The sequence below is a fragment of the Octopus bimaculoides genome, chromosome 1 (assembly GCF_001194135.2).
Source record: "Octopus bimaculoides isolate UCB-OBI-ISO-001 chromosome 1, ASM119413v2, whole genome shotgun sequence".
In the NCBI taxonomy this organism is placed as follows: Eukaryota; Metazoa; Mollusca; class Cephalopoda; order Octopoda; family Octopodidae; genus Octopus; species Octopus bimaculoides.
The window spans coordinates 53,017,323-53,036,564 of NC_068981.1; the positions used below are offsets into that span (position 1 = coordinate 53,017,323).

Here is a 19,242-nt window from a genome sequence, read left to right on the forward strand (position 1 = left end):
AATCCAATAACATATTTTTTCCTTCATTTTAAAATTACAAAACAATTTCTTTCACCTTTCATTGCTTAACTGTTACAAAAACATAAAAAATAAATAAATAAAAGTTGGATTGCTTTCAGCCTCTTTTGTTTTGAAAAATAGAATGGTGAATGCTTTTGAATAACAGATTCTGGTAAACCAAATCTGTGACTAAGTTATGATTTCCATTTGAAAACTTTTTGTTTCATGTATACTTAGTAATAATCCTCAGGAGATAAATCAGAAAATTAAGATGTCTTTTTTCTCTCCTCAAAAGTTTGATGTCATGTAAGAAATCATTATTTTATAAAATGGAAATAAAGAACTCTAAAAGTCCCTGTTTTATATGTAGAATTTTGCTAATGTATATATTATGTAAGAGTGAGTAATCATAATTAACATTAACTAACTGGAATTTTTAGTGTGGATGTGTACAAATTTTAGATATTATTATGTACAAAATCATATTTTTAATATATTGTATTCATGAATCTTTGCTTTTGGAAGAAGTCTGAAAATGGAAAATAGGACACTGCATTTGATGCCTAAAATAATGATGCTAATTACTTTTTTCTTGAAACTATTATTGTCATTATTATAAGAAATAAGTTGTTCTTATTTGTGGATTGTAGTATAATTATTTTTGAAGATATTAATGGAAAATATATATTTTAGATACTAACATATTAATATCAAATTAGCTACTATAAACTCCTGCTTCTTTGTTGGTATCCACGTTTGTAAAATACAAAAAGCTTAGGAATTTATATGGCCTTAGTTATGCAACTTGTCATAATTAATGATGACCAAAGGTTATCTAAGATAAATTGAGGTAAAACTATCATGGAGTTTAGTAGGCAAGTAAGTCTCTAAACCACGACTGACATTGTAATACATTTAGTTAAATCTGTCTAAAAAAGAAGAAAATTTTGTAAAAACATTGCATAAACTCATAGTCCATCTTCCATCTACTTAAGTGGCATGCCCCAAGAGGTAATCAGTGGGTTATAGTGTTGAGCAGACTAGATTATATTTACTATTGTAAAAGAACCTGTGAGATAAACTATCTAAAATCAACAAATAAAGATTATAGTCCTTTAGTTTAGAGGGAAGAAGCTTTATCCTTAACCTTTTCATCATCTCTCCTTGACTGATAAATAAAGATAACTAGACAAGGTTAATATTGTTACAACATAGTTTAAACTTTTGCAGTTCAATAATCATATTTTGATTTTTTTTTCCAACAGTTCAGATTGTAGGAATATAGTTTGTAATTTTTCAAAGTGTTTGAAGAAAGACACCAACAAGGCCTGATTGTTTATATGAATTATATATTTATATTCGTCCTTGGTTATATTTTCTATAGTCTATTTTTGTTTACTATCTTTTGTTACTATTGCTATCACTTTGAAAGTTTCAGTTGTTATGCATATTTCATGATCACTATACAAGTGGATAACAATCCATATTCTTTTCACACTAATATTGTGTAAAAGTTCCTATATGTGAGCTAAAATATATACCGTAAAAACCCATGTAAATTGCACACCTGTGTAATTAACGCAGGTGATTTTCAGGATAAAAATTGTTAAAAAAAGCTTCTACTCATGTAAAATTTGCACCCAAAATTTCAGAAGTGCCAGGGGGAAAATGTTTTCAATTTAGTTGTATTTAGCATAATTTCACTTACTTATGATTAAATTTTATTAAATTTTCACTAAATAAAAATAACTTCTGTTTAACAAGTATCCCATTGAAAGCTATTAAATTATGAAGTGTTTGTGTTGTTTATAATAAACTTTATTTTGCATTTCTTGCCTACAAGAGATTATGTCCGATCTGTATGTCTTCTCAAATTACAATCACAAGAAAAGTTGTTGATAATTCTTATCAGCAAAAACAAAGCTGATAAATACACACAAGTGTTGCAACATAAGTTTAATTACCAATAAACACCAGCTTCAATGATACTTTACTCAATCAACAGAGGAAGATGACTGATCAAACTGATTATGTTTAGTAGTAAGTTTCTTCTTGTCTCAAGCTCTGATTTTCTGCCTATTCTTGTCAGAACCCTTGATATGGAGTATTGTAATTTTAATCCCTTTCACACTTACAAAATGTCAAGCAAACTCAAAAATTTGTCATTACCATTTTAGCTGGGAGACCAAACTGATAGTTTGGTAACCTGCTAAAATAAACATTAAAAATTGAAAAGAGAAAATAAACAGCTTTGCAAGTTTAACTCTGTGCTTATTGAACAAGAGAGGTGTGAAATTTAAGAAGTGACTTGTTAGAATATACACATCTGTGAGGATACATAAACAAGAATAGCAAAAATCTACTATGCCGACAGAACTGGTAATACATACATTACAAGTGTTCTATGAAGAGAACATAAGATTGCTGCATAATTTAACATGAATGTGAAACAACATTAAACATCATATAAGGTAAATGAAGGTTTCTGTAGGAACGCTAAGTCATATTCACTTAGTGAGTTTACATGCGCAAGGAAGAATTATAGTGTTGTCATCAGCGTTAGATGCAGTAAGAGCTGGTAGTGGTGATGCTGGCAGTGATGAATTTCGTCTCAACATGGAGAAAGCAATAGCTTCCTGGAGGCAAACACAAGCTAGGCTTGTTAAGCAGAGAAAAACTGATCTATTTAAGGAAATTGCTGGGCTCTATTGCGATAGGTAGAAACTCCAAGCAATATAAAATATGGCCCAGACCATGATTATCAGCATGAATGTCAAACTTCAAAAAGTATTTGACCATTTAATGGTTTTGGTAAATTTATACAGAAAAAGTAAGCATTATACTGTCCAGCATAAATGAAAGTCAACTTCATTATATTTTTTCTGTAAAAACCTATTCTGACATTAAATGAGTCAACTTCCAGTACAAATGTTGTATGCCATTTTTCAACAACAAAAAAAAAATTCTAAAAGAATTCTGGAAACGATCTACTCATGTAATTTACGCACCCACTAAAGTTTATTTTTGTTTATGCGGCAAAAAGTGCATAAATTATATAGGTTTTTATAGTAGATTTTTTTAAAATTAGAATTATCATCTTTATTATTTTTGAAATTGCCTAATATTCTTTAAATGGCAGTTTAAACTACCATCACTTGTCATTGATCTATTTAAGAAATAAAACCACATTGCACTAAGTATGTGTTTAAGTGTTTGGATAGTTACTTTTTTAGACATTTAAAAAAAAAATTTTTTTTCAAATTATGTATTTTTATATAGTTGCTTTTGTATAGAATTAGTGTAAATAGCATATCAAATGTTACCATATACATAAAATTATCATTACTTGGTCTTTTAATAAATCTTAAAATATTAATTTTCATAATTTAAATTAGCTCTGTTGAGATTTTACTTTTTAATATTATTTGTTCTGTAAGTATTTAAAATAAACTATTTTAGCTTTAGATTTTAAGTTTGAGTACAGTATATAATTATTTTTTATCAATTAGTTTGTATTTATATTTTTATTTTTATTGACTATTTGAAGCAAAAGTTGAATGTTTAATATCTTTTTATTCATGCTAAATTCATTTTAAAAAATGGGGTGAACAACTTTCTGTTTTGAATTTCAATTTTAATTATGGCTTTAACAAATGATCTATTATTGGTCAAATTTTGTATCGTCTGTGAACTTTTTAGAAATTCACAAATCCAGTGTTTACAAACATCTAATTTTAACATAATTTTCTAAGTTTAGTTTTACTAGTTGTTGAAGTGAGCAGAGGTTATAACACACCTCTTCCTCAATTAATGCTGTAAACTAGTTAAGTGTGCTTTCAAATGAACTAAATTAAAAGAATTTCTCAACTTGTTTACCATTCAAGGAATCTACTATTACTAATATATAAGAAAATTTATTTCAAGACTGTCCCAACAGAAGGAAACTTGATTATAAAATAATGCTTAGATTCAGTTTACAATACAATTCATTTCAGAACAACATTCCCATTTATAAAGTGGAGAATAAAGGTTGGAGCTTATTTACAGATAAGATTTTTATATCATGGAAAACTACAATAAACAGAATTGTAATTTTTTTTTTATGATAAGTCTAGTCAAACTTGTCATAACTTTTACCAAAAAAGCATCTATTAACAAAAGTAAATCTAATGGAATGTAAATAAAATATTCACCACATTCAAAACTCTAAACATTTTCCTGCAAAGGCTCAGATGTGGCTGTATGGTTAAGAAATTCATTTTGCCACCACATAGTTTCAGATTCAATTCTACTTCACTACGCCTTGAGCAAGTGTCTTCTATTATCGCCTCAAGTTGACCAATATCTTGTGGGTAGAATATTATAGAAGGAAACTGTGAACTGTTTATATTGAATGGCGCACATAGCAGAGATGTAAATGGACCCCTCCCCACCTTTAGAAAATGTTTTTCTACAGAATCCCTATGGAGATTCTGATTCTGAAAAAAAATTTTCAAAAATCGCAACTTCAAAAATTTTTTTCAGAATCATAATCTCCATATTTTTCTACGTATTTTGAAAAAAAAAATTCTGTAAAAAGTAAAAAATGAAGAAAGTTGGTGGGGATTGAAATTTTGAAGTTGCGATTTTTGGAAATTTTTTTTTCAGAATCAGAAATCTCCATAGCTGAAAACACGGGATTCCATAAAAGAAATTTTTTTTAAGCGGGAGGGGTCCGTTTACGTCTCTACCATGTGCACCATCAGCTTAATCCCTTAAATGTGGTGCTCCACCATAGCCACACTCCAACAAGTGAAACCAGTAAAATAGCAATAATCATTATAATATGCTATTCTGAAAATTATAACTATTTATGAATATACTTTATATATATATTGTTTCTTAGAATATGATAAAAGATCTGAGTTTGGAGATTTTAAAAATTGTTATAAATTAATTCATTCATTTATGTAAATATCAGTTTCTGTCTTTCTCTTACTTCATTTCTTTATCCCTCTCTCTCAAACACAGATACAAACACACACATATAGGCCCACTTTCTTATACATAAACTTAAGATATGTTTGTATCATTTTAGCTCTGATCTGTTTTATGTGCCAATATGTAAAATTTTATTAAAGTTTAGATCCCTTTTACTATCTAATAGAATTAACACTCAAGTGCATAGGTAGTAGTAACAATAATATCTTTTTTAATCACCTACCAGTCTGTAGTATAGAAGTCTAAGAAAACTAAATGTGGTACTTTTAATTTTACTAAAAATACAAAATAATTATTATTCATAAAGAATAAAATGTTTCGAATGGTACAGCAATGCACTATAATACAAACAATGGGCTATATACCTGTTGTAATTTAACCATCCATAGTCTGATAATATTTCAGATTAAAATTCCTTCCTCAGATATCCCTAGGAATTGATGGAGTCGTTACTATAATCAGTTTTGACTCCATCATTTCCGAGGAATATCTGAGGAAGGAATTTTATTCTGAAATATTATCAGACTATGGATGATTAAATTGCAACAGGTATATAGCCCATTGTTTGTATTTTAGTGCATTGTTGTACCATTTGAAACATTCTATTCTTTACAAACAAAGCACAATGCTTCAAGCGAACTACAATACTCTCTTATTATTCATATTTTTATAGTAGTTATAAAAATACAAATGATGAAAAAAGAAAATATTTTTGTTAATTCAGTTCCTCTTTGCATACTATAAATGTCTAGATTATAAAACATACTGTCAATATCTAGATTGGCTTGAAGCTTTACTGGCTCCCCCTTAAAGTTAGAGTTTTAAAATGTTTCTCTTAAGTGCTGGTACTTGGTCTTTAGCATTAAAAAAGGCAAATCTACTCTTGGATAGGACACCAATTTACCTTTACTAACATTTCCAATTGATATGGTACTATTTACTGATAGTTATGTGAACTGAGGTATATATTGTGTTCAAGTACACAATGAAATACAATGGATTTCTGTTGAAGTACATACTGACTATTTTTATTCTAAAGGAATGGGGAAGTTGTTATCCTTCAGACAATTTCTACTGAGTTTAAGAGTGTATGTGTTTTATATTTTTTATACATAATAGTGGAACTGTGAATGCAACCGACATCTGCAAATGTTTTTGTCTTTTGAATAAGATCCCTATAGTGTACCATTAAATTTGCTCTAGGCCGGTTTGGTGTATTCATTACTAAAAGGTAAATATTTGTAAATCTATAGAATAAACATATAACCCTAAAACCCGATAACACACACACACACACACACACACACACACACACACACACACACACACACACACACACACACACACACACACACACACACACACACACACACACACACATATATATATATATATATATATATATATATTGAGATATTAATAAATACTAGTAGAATTGAAGCAGCAGCCTAATCATGAAAAATATAAAAGATCACTGACGCTAGCTAAATAAGATTATAAATATAAATTGCATGTAAAATAAAGCTGCCAAACTTTTGTTTATAAAACTAAATTTTTAATAAAGTTTTTCACATATAAATATCATTGCATTCAAAAGTTGAGTACACATGCACCACTACATTATGTTGTCTATTGAATAATATATATCATGTGCAACATTTGGATAACACTCTAAAAACAATATGTTTTCCTCCTCTCCATTTAAATTTACCGATGAAATCTTAGTTTTATTCATTAAGTTTTTTAAGAAAAAGAAGGAGAAATGTTTCTCACAATTTTATAATGTCTCCTTCCTGAAAGTTTAAAATTTAAGCTAAATGTAAATTGAATTAATTCTTAATGCACTTCATTTGTTATTCAGTTTATCGTAAGCAAAAGTATATGATTTGTTAATACGGTGTAAATACAAAACAAATCTCAGTCTAATTTAAACAATATGACACCTCTATAGGTATCAGAAGGGCTTACTACTTTGCTCATTTTGCTTATATCTATTTTTAAATGTAGTTAGCTCCAGTTCACTGCTTTTTGTCATCTTTTTATGATGAAATTTATGCATGTTAGATATATATATTTAGCTTGCTAATTATGCATGACTAAGTGCATGTGATGTATATATTCATACATTTTAAAATTTAACACTATATTTTCTAATTTCATTTTTTTTAAATTTTGTTCTTTATATCAAATGCTTCAGAATATAAAGGTATTAGGAATAAATTTTCTCTCAAGTTGTAATTTTTTCATAAATATCGCTTGAAGTAAAATTTAGAGACAAAGAGGGAAAGAAGGAGTTTATAAAATGGTTTATATATTATATTTCATTAGTTATTTGATTTTCTAAAACAGTGCCAGCATCATTGTCTTAACATTAAAGATTGAGCACAAAGACAATATGTTGTACTTCTCATTTAATTCAACATTTTTCTGAATGCTCTTTACATATTCTTTTTAATCAACTTACAAGCCAATAAAGACTTCAAAGCCTTTTCTTTACATAATTTTTCTTACACACAAAACATTAGTCTTCTACTTCATATACTAGGTGACTGTTGTATTATTTTAGTCCAATAGCTCAATCAAATAGTGTCAAAAGATTGTGGAAATTATTCCCTTGTATTTGATTTTTAATTTTTTTAATATATTAATTTTTTTAGGGAACTTCTAACATCTTATTTCACATAAAGAGAAATTAATTTTGGATTTCAGTATTTTTAAATGTTGCAGAAGTCACTTATCCCCATGCCATAGGTAATATTCAATCATTCTTTGATAATTTATATGCAGTAACAATTCAAACATGGGTATGCATGGATTCTAAATTATAGCTCTTTAACATCATTATATCATTCAACACTGAAAAAGGTATTATCTTCAATAAATTTTTTTGTTATGTTATATTTTAAGAAAGTATTTTTGGTGAAATTATTTGTACCATTTTATAAAATTATAGGAAATTCAGTAAAGTAAGTAAATTAAGAAATATACTGGACCACATAGCAACTACTATGACATAAAGTGCATTTATCCATGATGCTAATTTCTGTCCAGATTACAATCTATTCAACTTTGATACAAAAGTGGATGCCACTGCATAGGTAGAATTCATTCTCTCTACCCTCACTCCTCTTGTTGAATCTCAGCAACAGTGATTTCCAGTCTTTTTTCCCTTCTTTCCTTAATTCATTGCTATCTTTTCCCAAACATTTTCAATCACTATCAACTACTTGACCATTTCACATCTTGTACTGAAGACAACTATCTCACTTCATCACTAACTAAAGTCATCATTTCAGGGACTTCAGTGGCATACATAACTTCAGTTTCTTGCACTCCTTTACACTACCTAATCATCTGTTCTTTCAACTGCCTGCCTCTATTAGTATCTTAACTATTTATTCACGTCCCTTTGATTTGTTTCTCACCTTTAAACATAATCTTCACCAAAACATCACTGTCTCTGAACTCATTGGATCATCCTATCACTGCCTAATCAAGGTAACCTCCTTCATAACCTCTTACAGCACACCACTCATGCTTCTGATACTTCAAGTCAGCTATCTGGTTAGAATCCAACCTGTTCTATATCAAGTGCCCATGGCAGCATGTATGTTTTATTTCCACTCTCTCTCTCTCTGAGAAAAGTGATTGACAGAAACCCTCCTCCTAAGCATGTTCCTTCCATCTTTCACAAAACCAAATAAGACACTATACCATGCCAAAGCCTCCAAATGAGTACTACTGTATCCTGCTGTTAGCAACTAATTGCTCTTAAATCCAATGTCTCAAAAGTGATAGAAGCTGTTGCTAGCACACTCCTTCATCAGCTCTTTCCTTCTCTTCTCAGTGACTATAGTTTCTTTAGAGCTAGATTTACTAAGAACTTCCTCTTGCATATAACTTAACAATTTTGTTGCACTTGTCACCTGCAAAATATTTGACTGTGTCTGACATGAGAAACTCCTAGCTAAGTACCCTATCCCTAAGTTGCTGTCTATATCTATTGCATTTCTTGGATTAAAAGTTTCTTGTCAGACTTAACCATTATAACTTGTGCTACTGACCCCCTATTTCATCCTCTCTGTTGTACCCAAAAATTTGGTTGTCTTCCTTCTGTCATTCAGGACTTGTTGTCACTCCTATACATTTCTATACGAATGATACCATCTTCCACTCTTTCTTAACCTTCTGCATGTTGGCATCACACTTGAAATCACCTTTTAATCAAGCCATCATAACCTAGTCTGTTTCAACAGCTTAAAATAACAATCACTGTACAATGAAGAAAATATTTGGCATTAACTTCATTGTCTCTATTTGTGAATGACATATAACTAAAACTTCCAAAGACAATATAAATGTTATATGCCTCACAATCTCTGATTATGTTACATAGCAGTTACACATACATAATTCTGCCAAAACTGCATCATAAAGACTTCAATTCCTGTTTAAAGTTCTGAAAATACTTAAATCCTGATCAGTTGCTAATACTCCAGAAAGTTCAAGTGAAATGACAGTTGAGTTATCAACATCTTCAACAGCATTTTACTTGCATCTTTTTCATGCTGACATAGATTGGGCAGCTTATGTGAGGCAGTGTTTTTTGGCTAGATGCCCTTCTACTTGCTAGTCCTTTTAGTTATCTCTTATGATGTGAGGTTTTGGTGCGTATCTTTTAAAATTATGATATACACGTATTACTCATATATATGGAATGGTGCTGCTGCCCCCCCCCTCACACACACACACATACACAAGAAGGCTGTTTGACTGATTGTCAAAGATTCACTTGCTAAAATGTTTCATCTCTGGATCTCTTCCATCACTACTATAATAATTTTTACCCTATTCTGAACTAGCTAGCTGCACACTTTTCAGCACCCACGTCCACCACTGTCTCTCCTCCCATCCTTGCTCGTTTTTACTTACCAAAAATTATACCACTCTGGAATTCTCTCACCACCCCACTTTTCCTTCAATCATTAGCCTACAGATTCTCAAGCAGAATATTAACAACTTTAGTCACACCAGTTTTGGAGACCCGAAAAAGGTTAAGGATACAAACTCTCCTCTTCATACTAACTCATAAATAAAAGCAACTTGTGTCCCTAACATGTTTTAAGTAGTGATTTGAGGGCATTCAAGTATTTTTCAAACAATAATATACTCTTCTATTTCAGTAAGGGCATGTTAATGGTATGAGATTTAAGGCTTGCTTTGTTGTTTTCAGTATATCACACCAAAATTTACAGTATTCATAATAGTTCCTTAAAGTTCTACATTTTCTGGGTTAACATATTTATGGACATACATTAATTCATAAGCCTAGCTTCATATTTTTCTCATAGCTAGATATTGCATTTGATATTTTAAATACTATTTTTAGTGTCTTAGTAGAATATTCAGAACTTTAAATGACTATAAAGTTTTTAAAAAATAATCTGTGTGACTTCGATTTTTTGATTTAAAATTATATTAGAAATCTTGATATAAAATTCAATCATTAAAAATAACTGCTGTAAAATTAAATTGCTTTTTATTTTCCTCATAATTTTACAATAGCAATGTAAAAAAATTATGAAAAGTTTAAATTGATCTAGCCATAGATTTACTGAAACACTTTAATGTTTAAATTTAAACATATTTGTCTTGTACAAATTCATCGTCTGGAAATCATAATCTTTTCATTAATGATTAATGAAAAATGGCTTTTCAGAATTAAATTGCTGCACTAACCAACAAAATCTTGTGTGAAGCAAAATGAAGTGCCATTACAACTAGCAACATAAAATAACTATATTAAATATTAGACGATTTTTCTTAGTTTTTGTTATAGAAATTTTAACTGAAGGGATGCATTCGAATTTTTTTGTTTTCCTTCTTGATCAACTCAAACTACATTTTTATTATATTCTCCTTTATTTTCTTGTTTCTGCTCTATCAGTTTTCAAGACATCACTTCATTACATTCTACTAACCATTTATATATTTTATACAGATTGCTTTCAAGTTATATATACCTTTCATATGGAAATGCATATAAACAGTCACTAATCTTCCTTGTTCACCATTATCACCCAAACTCATGCATATCTACATACAATACACACATAATGACAAATGTTTATCCAAAATAGTAATTTAAACATTTACAACATCTCTTTTGCCCTGGTTAATGTTTATCAATCATTTATCATGCATGAAATATGCTTGATATTTATGTACAAAAGTAAACAATTAGTATTTTCCAATTCTCCTTTTTTCAAAGTTTAATACAATCAATGTTGTGCTTTAAACAATTTGATTTCTAGATTTTCTACTTTTTCTCATTCTCATTATTTACTCTCATCTTTTTCCTGTTCAATTTTATTGAGATTTGTCTTATAAATACTACAATTACATGTTTTTTTTTTTATAGGAATGTTATTTTCACAAGTATTCCATTATTTTTAAATCATAAATTACTGTATCTATAGTAGTTGGTATTTATTATTTGCTTTATAAAGGAGTCTTTTCAATTCTAGTAATTTATATTGCTTAAACATATTGAAGATTATTTTAGTTATCATGAGATTAATAGTTACATTCAAAGAGCTATCATATAATCATCACTAAATTCTTCATTTTCAACACTTGCTAGACCATTACCGCAGTGTCATACTAGCAGTGCACATATTTTAAGTTAACTTATAAATTGATTGAAATTTATGTAATTTGCATCATAATTATTAAAATGTGTTACATTGTTTGTACAAAAAAATACTCATAAAACTTTGTTTCATTATATTCTCCAGATACTCTTGACTTTTTCTCAAAACTCTATTCTATTTCATCAGTTGTTACTATAAGCTATTTTCATTCAGTTAAAAGTTTCATTTCAGAACATATATTCTCTAACCTATATGAATTGTTGTAAAACTTTGATTTCTCTTGTTTTCTATATTAACTGATAGTTCATCAAAAAATTAATCTCTTTACTTTATTTGATATATTGTACCATAGTTTACTGTACAGAGCTGGTTATTTAGATATTGTTTCATGGTAAAAATTTATTTACTTCATTTTATCTTTAGCTTTATTTTAAAACATCTTAGAAATAAAATAGCTCAGTCTATAAAGGTACCAATTCATGAGTTTTGAGTCCAAATCCACTTGGGAAATTTTGTTGTATCTATGTTAACATCATTGGAAAAGTACCTATTGGAAAAGTACCTATTGGAAAAGTACTAGATCAAAGTGCAATAAATTCATGTACCATCCATTTGGAAGATTTATCTTCATTCACTTCATGCATTGAAACTGAAGCTAAATAATGGTTTTATGAGCTTAAATAGACTTTAAGCATTTACCTTTTTAACATAGCATTTTATTACATACTTCAATTGTCTTTATTTTTTTCATGAATGTTCTATTAATTTTCTTCCAATATTCCAATAATATCTCTAGAAAAGTTGTCATTAATTGAAGATTCCTTCAATTGTTCTTTTTAGTTGCTTCTTGCTATCTTATATGTTAAATATATATATATATATATATCAACCGAATTAAAAAGTTGTTTAATCTCATGGGGAATTTTCACACTATCAGCACATATAATATAATTAACTAGCAAAAGTTTTGAAATAACGATTATTCTACATTTCTCTACATTTTTTTCTTCTTTCACTAAATTTCATGCATACAGCCATATATATTTTTGCTTTTAAACATTGATAAACATACTTATTAGAAGGCAATATCAAACATCCAGAGAGGCACAATAATAAACTTCACATTATCACTTTTAAATCAATATCACAGTTACATAAAATTTTAGAATTCACTCATAGAAAAATGTTGAAAGGTGGCAATTTTAGTAACTGAATGGAAAATATATATTCTACTGTAAAATTTGTCACACTTAAAAAAATTCTATGAGTAACTTCAATGAGTAGTTTGTGTTTTAAAATAAAATGTTCCTATTGTCATCACCACACATTATTTTTCTTTGAAAGCTTTTAAGTTTATTATCGTTATTGACTGGAAAGGAAAACAAAATACCTAACTAAAACAAGAATTTAATTGGTGAAACATAACATTGTTATTTATTTAAATGCTTTCAACATCATTTTCTTTGCTTTTTTTTTTTTTTTTTTTGTATCATTATACTTTCACATTGATATCATTAATATAATCATACTGATCAAGATTGTATCTTTTTTTTTTCAGCAATGGATGTGCAACATCAGAAGACATGTTATGGAAGTTAGATGCCCTTCAATCATTTATTCGAGATTTAAGGTGGCCAGAGGAAGTTTTTGCGGAGCATCTAGACAATAGACTTAAAATTATGGCTGCCGATATGATTGAAGCTGCGGCCAAACGGTAATTATTGTACATTTAACAAGTAATTGATATGTTGTATTAATACCGTTTAACCTTACGAATAGAGGATGCATTTTCATACTTTGGTATATAGGAGGATTTATATAAAAATGAACAAAAATATAAGTACAGTACTAGACCTCTGACAAGCTTGGTACCAGACATACTCTGCTGAATTTCTGGATGTTCTAGTTTTCTAGAGACAACTTAAATATATACTTAAAGTATAAAATGAAGTATGAAAAGTAAAGAACTAAATTGTATTTATGTATTCAAATTAATACACCTTTAAAGCAGGGTCTGTTTGATATTTATTAATCCAAAACTCAGAAAATAATAATCAATTGTGTAAAGTATTAATGTTTTTAATTACTCAATTTCTAATTAATATTTATATAATTTGTAATTTTATGTAATAAATTTTATATTAAATCATTGAATAATTTGATTGCTTTTTAGCACTTTAAAAGCATTTGAGACCTGGTTAAAGAAGAGTGGCAAAGGAACTGATTACATAGTTCACTCTGAGGTCTGTGTCATGATTAACGTAATCACTGATTGCAAAAACAAGGTATGTGTTAAGCCAGTAATGGCTTTCTAATGCTTTATTTTTTATCTTAGCTTGGTGGTTAGGTTCTAAGTATTTGAATCATTAGCTAAATTTTAAATTTTGTTATTGAAAATTCAGTGTAATTATATACAAAATACATTCTTTTTCTTACCTGAATCAAATTTGTAGAACTGTTAGTTTTTGAATGGCTAGCTAACTGCAGAATATTTGCTAGGCAACTATGTGAATTGCTGAAACATCAAATCCATTTTTGCACAAAGAAAAAGTTTTAAAATATTTCAAAAAAGAGAATATCCTCTTTTTAAAATGATATATATATATATGTGAAGGTTAAGTTTGGGTTTAATTAAATAAAGTGTCTGGGGTCTTATTGAAAAACTGTCTACAAAATTACTTTTGGTTTAAGTCAACAGTTTGTAGCTTATAGAATACTGAAAGTTGTAAATTCAGAAAAATTAGAATATGAAATGAAGTGATCTTCTAATAAAACAGATTTGAAGCCAAAAATATAAAAGGAAACAAGACAGGCTAGATGTATTAGTAATAGAAACAATGATTTCATGTAAAAGAAAGCATGTAAGAGAAAGCAGACCTAAATCTATAAAGACATGAGAGAAACTGAATACAACTGAGTAAAGAAAATATATAAAAAGCAAATTTCTGAGCAAAAATGTAAAATGTTTTTATGGTTATGGTTATGGTAATAATGCTTTTTGTATGAACACATTATCTATGTTTCTTGTTATTACCCGCTAAAGCCTATATTTGTCTACATATGTGATATAATAATTTTTCCAATAATATTTTTGAATACTATAGAATTTGGAAGAATTTAGTAAAATAACTTTTTTCCATTATAAACCCAGTGTTTGGAAGTAACTTATGAAAAAGGATTTTGCTTAAAATAATAATGGAAGGTCTTAATTTAAATTGAACACTTTAAAACAGATAGTTTTGTACCATATAACCAGAGGTGAGTTAATATTACAACAAATGGTCATGTTGCTACTTCTATACTAACCATTACTACTATGAACCAGTGCATTTGTCCTAACTTCTAGAGTTTTTTTGTTTGTTGTTTCATATGTCAAGAAATTAACTATTTTTTACTTCGTGTAATATGCTGTGTGGAAAATATGTCAAATTTATATTCTTTTTACTAATAGCAATATATTCATTAGTAACTTTATACTAGCTCAGTAATTGTTTTCCCCAGTTACTTTATCACATGAGAGTTTTTTTTTAATGGTGAAATAATCTGTTTTATAATTGTACCAATTATCACTCCTCAAATGCACTAGATTACTAATTTCATTAATGAGTAGCTCTTTTGGAAATATCATTTCATTGGTTTCACAATAACATTTTGGATTATTCTTTTTGAATGAAGTATGACTTTTATTAAAATTCTGACTAGGCAATTTAAATACTCAATAAACTCATGGGTTTCACTCAAGCTTTATAGAATCCATAATCTGAGTTGAAGAACTACTTTTATTTATTTACTTATCTATTTTTTAAATTTCTTTTACTGGTTTTTGGTTGGGAGTTAGGGATTATGCTATGTTCTTCCCAAACCCTCCTCTGATACTAATCAAACTATTGTAGTTAATGTTTAGCTTGTGGTGAAAATATGGGTAGAAAGGGAATTCCATGAGAATTCATGACGTGGTGAGGGCTGATTAAAGAAAGGAGCTATTGCAATGCTTGAGGATGGGAAAACAAGAATGGGTGACAAGAGGAGGAGAGCTGGGTGGGCTTGGGTGAAGGTGGTATGGAAGTAGCTCTGGGGACTAGAGACCATGATAGTAGCTGTAGAAGAGCTTGAGTCAGTAGACAAGGCATGTGTGTTGATGAGTGACAATCAGCTTAGTTTTGAATTTCATCTAGGTTGTTTTTTTATATGTAACAACAGATATGGGAGCAATATTCAATTATAGGTCTCATTTGAGCTTGTTAGGGAGTCAGCAGTTGTTTAGGACTCTTGGTATTGTCTAACTCATTTTACTATGTTGCAGATGACATTGTCAGGAAAGGTCATCAGTGATTGTGAATACTAGCATTTGTAATGTTTTGAAGGTTTTTATTGTGTATTGTTCAAGACTAGAAAGAATGGAGTGGAGGTGTGTTTCTTTGGTATGTGCATTGATTATATTTTTGTGTTGAGAGATTTAAAATTTTCGTTTCTCTTTGTGAAATGTTTTCAGTATCTCTGTTCTTGAAGTCAGTGCAGCAGGTTTGATGTGAGGTATCCAGAATACATATGAATGATACCTGAGTGTGGAAGGTTAAAGAGGAAGGAAGAGTAGTATTATCAGCATAGGAATAAGTTTTGTTAAAGAAGAGAGCAAATAAGTTGTTACTGTAGAGAAGGAAGTGTGAAAAACTTAATCCTCCTTGGAACACATGAGAAATGATGGGGAGAACCTTGCCAACACACTTGGGAATGATATGATTTTGCAGGAAGTTTCCACCATTTAAGAGATTTAAGTTGGATGACATTCATAGGCAAGCAGTTTAGTAAAAAGAGGTATTTTATGCAGGACACAATCTTGCTGATATTTAGTGCAACAAAATTGTTTTTGCTGAATTTCTCAAGGGCAAGGAACTACTCCTAAGATGTTGGAAGTGACAGTAATAGTATGATAGTTGGTGCAATCAGAGAGGTTTCTCTTTTTGGGGACGAGATACACTGTAGCATTATCCCAAGAAAGATTTCTGTAGATGATATAAAGAGGTTGGTGAAAACAGGAGCTAGCTCTAGAGTATACTATTTGAGGGTGAAGAAAATTGAATATATGCAGAGCTGATATCTTTGTTGGTTTAGAGTGGCTGGAAGTGTTTTCAGATGTGGCATGTGTGTTTATATGGTAGTGAGGTTGGTGGAATGAATACTGAAAGTTTGAGTGTAGTTTTATCTAGTGTGTGAAACATGAAAATGGATGAAAATCAAGCAGCAAACATGAAAGCTTTCTTAGCTTTTGTGTTTGCTGCTTCAGTTGTGCCATAGTGGGTTATAGGATTCTGCAAAATTAGTGGAGATCCCTTTAGCAAAAAACTAGAAGGATTTATCATAATTTGGAGTAGTGAGAGAGCTTTCAGAATGTGCCATATGCAACAGTATCTTTTGCTTTTCGAATGGTTGCTTTGCATCAATTTTACCTGTGAATAAACACCAACAATTGGTCAGTGATAACACAGTTGTTGTAGAGAGTAAAGACAACATTTAGCATGAGTGTTTGCAACTTAGTTAATTCTTCTAAAGGTAACCATTAACCAGGGGTGGATACTGAAATGAGTGGCTTGTTGGGCATACTGTTATCATTTTTTTTATCATCTCTAGGATGTAACAAAGCTGGGTTTTATGTGGTTATATTCAATTTTTATGTTTTTGTAATCAGTTTACACAATAAAATGCTGTGTTAAATCCTTTAATTGTTCAATATATCTCTTATTTTGTGACCCCTTTGTTTTTAGATGCATTACTCATTGTAAGGGTACCATACTAGCCAATCCATTCAAATGGACTTATTATTTTAAAGTCTTTCCTGTCTGTTTCTCATTCTTTCTGAGTTTATGCCTTGTTTTTGTTATATTTTTCATTGGTTTTGTCTTTTACTTCCACTTAGAGTTCAATTAAAAATTTGATGATGTATGCACGTGATATTATTTTCCAGCATGGGTGTGGCATGATCAAATTTTTCATTGACTGTAATTTCTATACAAACATTATGTATATATAAAATAATATTAAATATTGCTAGATTTTTATCAACTCTATAATTCATTTCCATATAAGAGTCTTGGCTCCAAAGAGAGCCTTAACACCTACATTTTGTTGTGCTGGTGAGATGTATTAAGTACTTCGTTTAGTTTAAAGTTACTTTTTCTGTATTTTTCTTTCTGTGGTTATCTGGCTCCTTAAATAAATAAATAAATAAATAAATAAATAAAATAAATAATAATAATGAAATTATTGTTTATAGTGCTCAGGTGCACTACAACTCAACAGAGGTGCATGCACAGTACATAGAATTATGTACAAAAGTCAGGAAAGTCATGATGTATATGTTTGCATGTGTATGGAGGGGGAAATATCAGGTGTAGTGTTGGCGAATTTCAAGATGCATGGAGGTTTTAAAGGATGCAATGTCTCAGCAACTAACAACTAATGCAGGTAGTTTGTTCCATGCTTCAGCAACTCTGAGTGTGAAAAAATTTTTCCAAAAGTCATGGGAGCTGTGCTGTTTCCTGACTTTGTAGGCATGCCCACCTGTGTTAGACACATGAAGCTCAAAAAGATGCTCAGAGTGGTTATTGGCGCGATGGTTAATAATTTTGTGGGTATTTACTAAGTCAGTTGCCAGATGTTGGAGCTTCAAGTATCTATGCCCAGAGAAGCAAGGTGTTCAGAGTATGGTAGACGCCTAAAAGTATTTGTATTGTCAAACATCAAACTTTTCACTGCACTATTAAACTACCAAAGGATTATAACAGATCTTGAATTTTATCTGTTTTGCAGTAATTTTTTAAATCCTAGAAAACTTGCTTGGTTTGATATGCTATCAACCAATTACTACATCTTTATCCCCATTTAATGTTATTGGAAAAAACTCAACACCTTGAATGTTGTTTTCCTATTACGTAATATTCATTTAACTTAATTTTTGCCATTTATTGTGGCCTTTTCTAATAGTTGTTGCAAAGAGGGTTGGTCATCACTACCTAACAATAATGGTGGTTGCTAACCTATCAGTACTCCTTGTATTAGGATGATTTGGCAAGTTTACTTTGTCTCTAACATTCTGTCTGTATTTCAAAATACTTCATAGTTGGAAGTCTATCTATGAAGGCTATTAAATAAGTCTACCCATGCGAATGTATTAAGCCAAAATGAGCATGACTCACTTAGAGTGAACAAGAACATGATCTCTGAAAGAAGCGGTTATAAAATTCAGATGCTAGAAAGCATTGGTTAATTAAGTTCAAACTTTTTTACAACCTTCATTTTGTTCCTGGGAAAGACTTATATTTTTTGCTTTAACTGGAAACAGGTGCAATTCCTGCTTTGTATTTAACTATTTGATATGTAAGACTAATTCTTCCAGATTCAGATATGAGAATGAAACCTATCTCATGCTTGCTGCCATGAAAAAATAAGTATAAAAAAATTCATAAGGCACTATTTCCTTTGGTAGGTATGACATGGAACATAGATTCCAAAACATGAAACCTTCGTTTTTGCTATATGATATTTCCACTATTTTGTAGGCATTGCACCTGTGTGCCTTGGACAGCGGGGAAAATATTGTAAGTATTTTAAA

The 19,242-nt window shown here is 29.8% G+C and overlaps 1 protein-coding gene across 12 annotated transcripts in view; it reads left to right on the forward strand.

Annotated features, from left to right (window-relative positions):
- Positions 1-19,242, forward strand: part of LOC106881656 (calcium-dependent secretion activator 1) — a 231,207-nt gene that overhangs the window by 191,044 nt on the left and 20,921 nt on the right. For all 12 annotated transcript variants that reach the window (XM_052966562.1, XM_052966566.1, XM_052966571.1 and 9 more), the window contains 3 exons: positions 13,192-13,347; positions 13,807-13,918; positions 19,190-19,228. In XM_052966562.1, the coding sequence (XP_052822522.1) occupies positions 13,192-13,347; positions 13,807-13,918; positions 19,190-19,228 (307 nt within the window). The remainder of the gene's footprint in view (positions 1-13,191; positions 13,348-13,806; positions 13,919-19,189; positions 19,229-19,242) is intronic.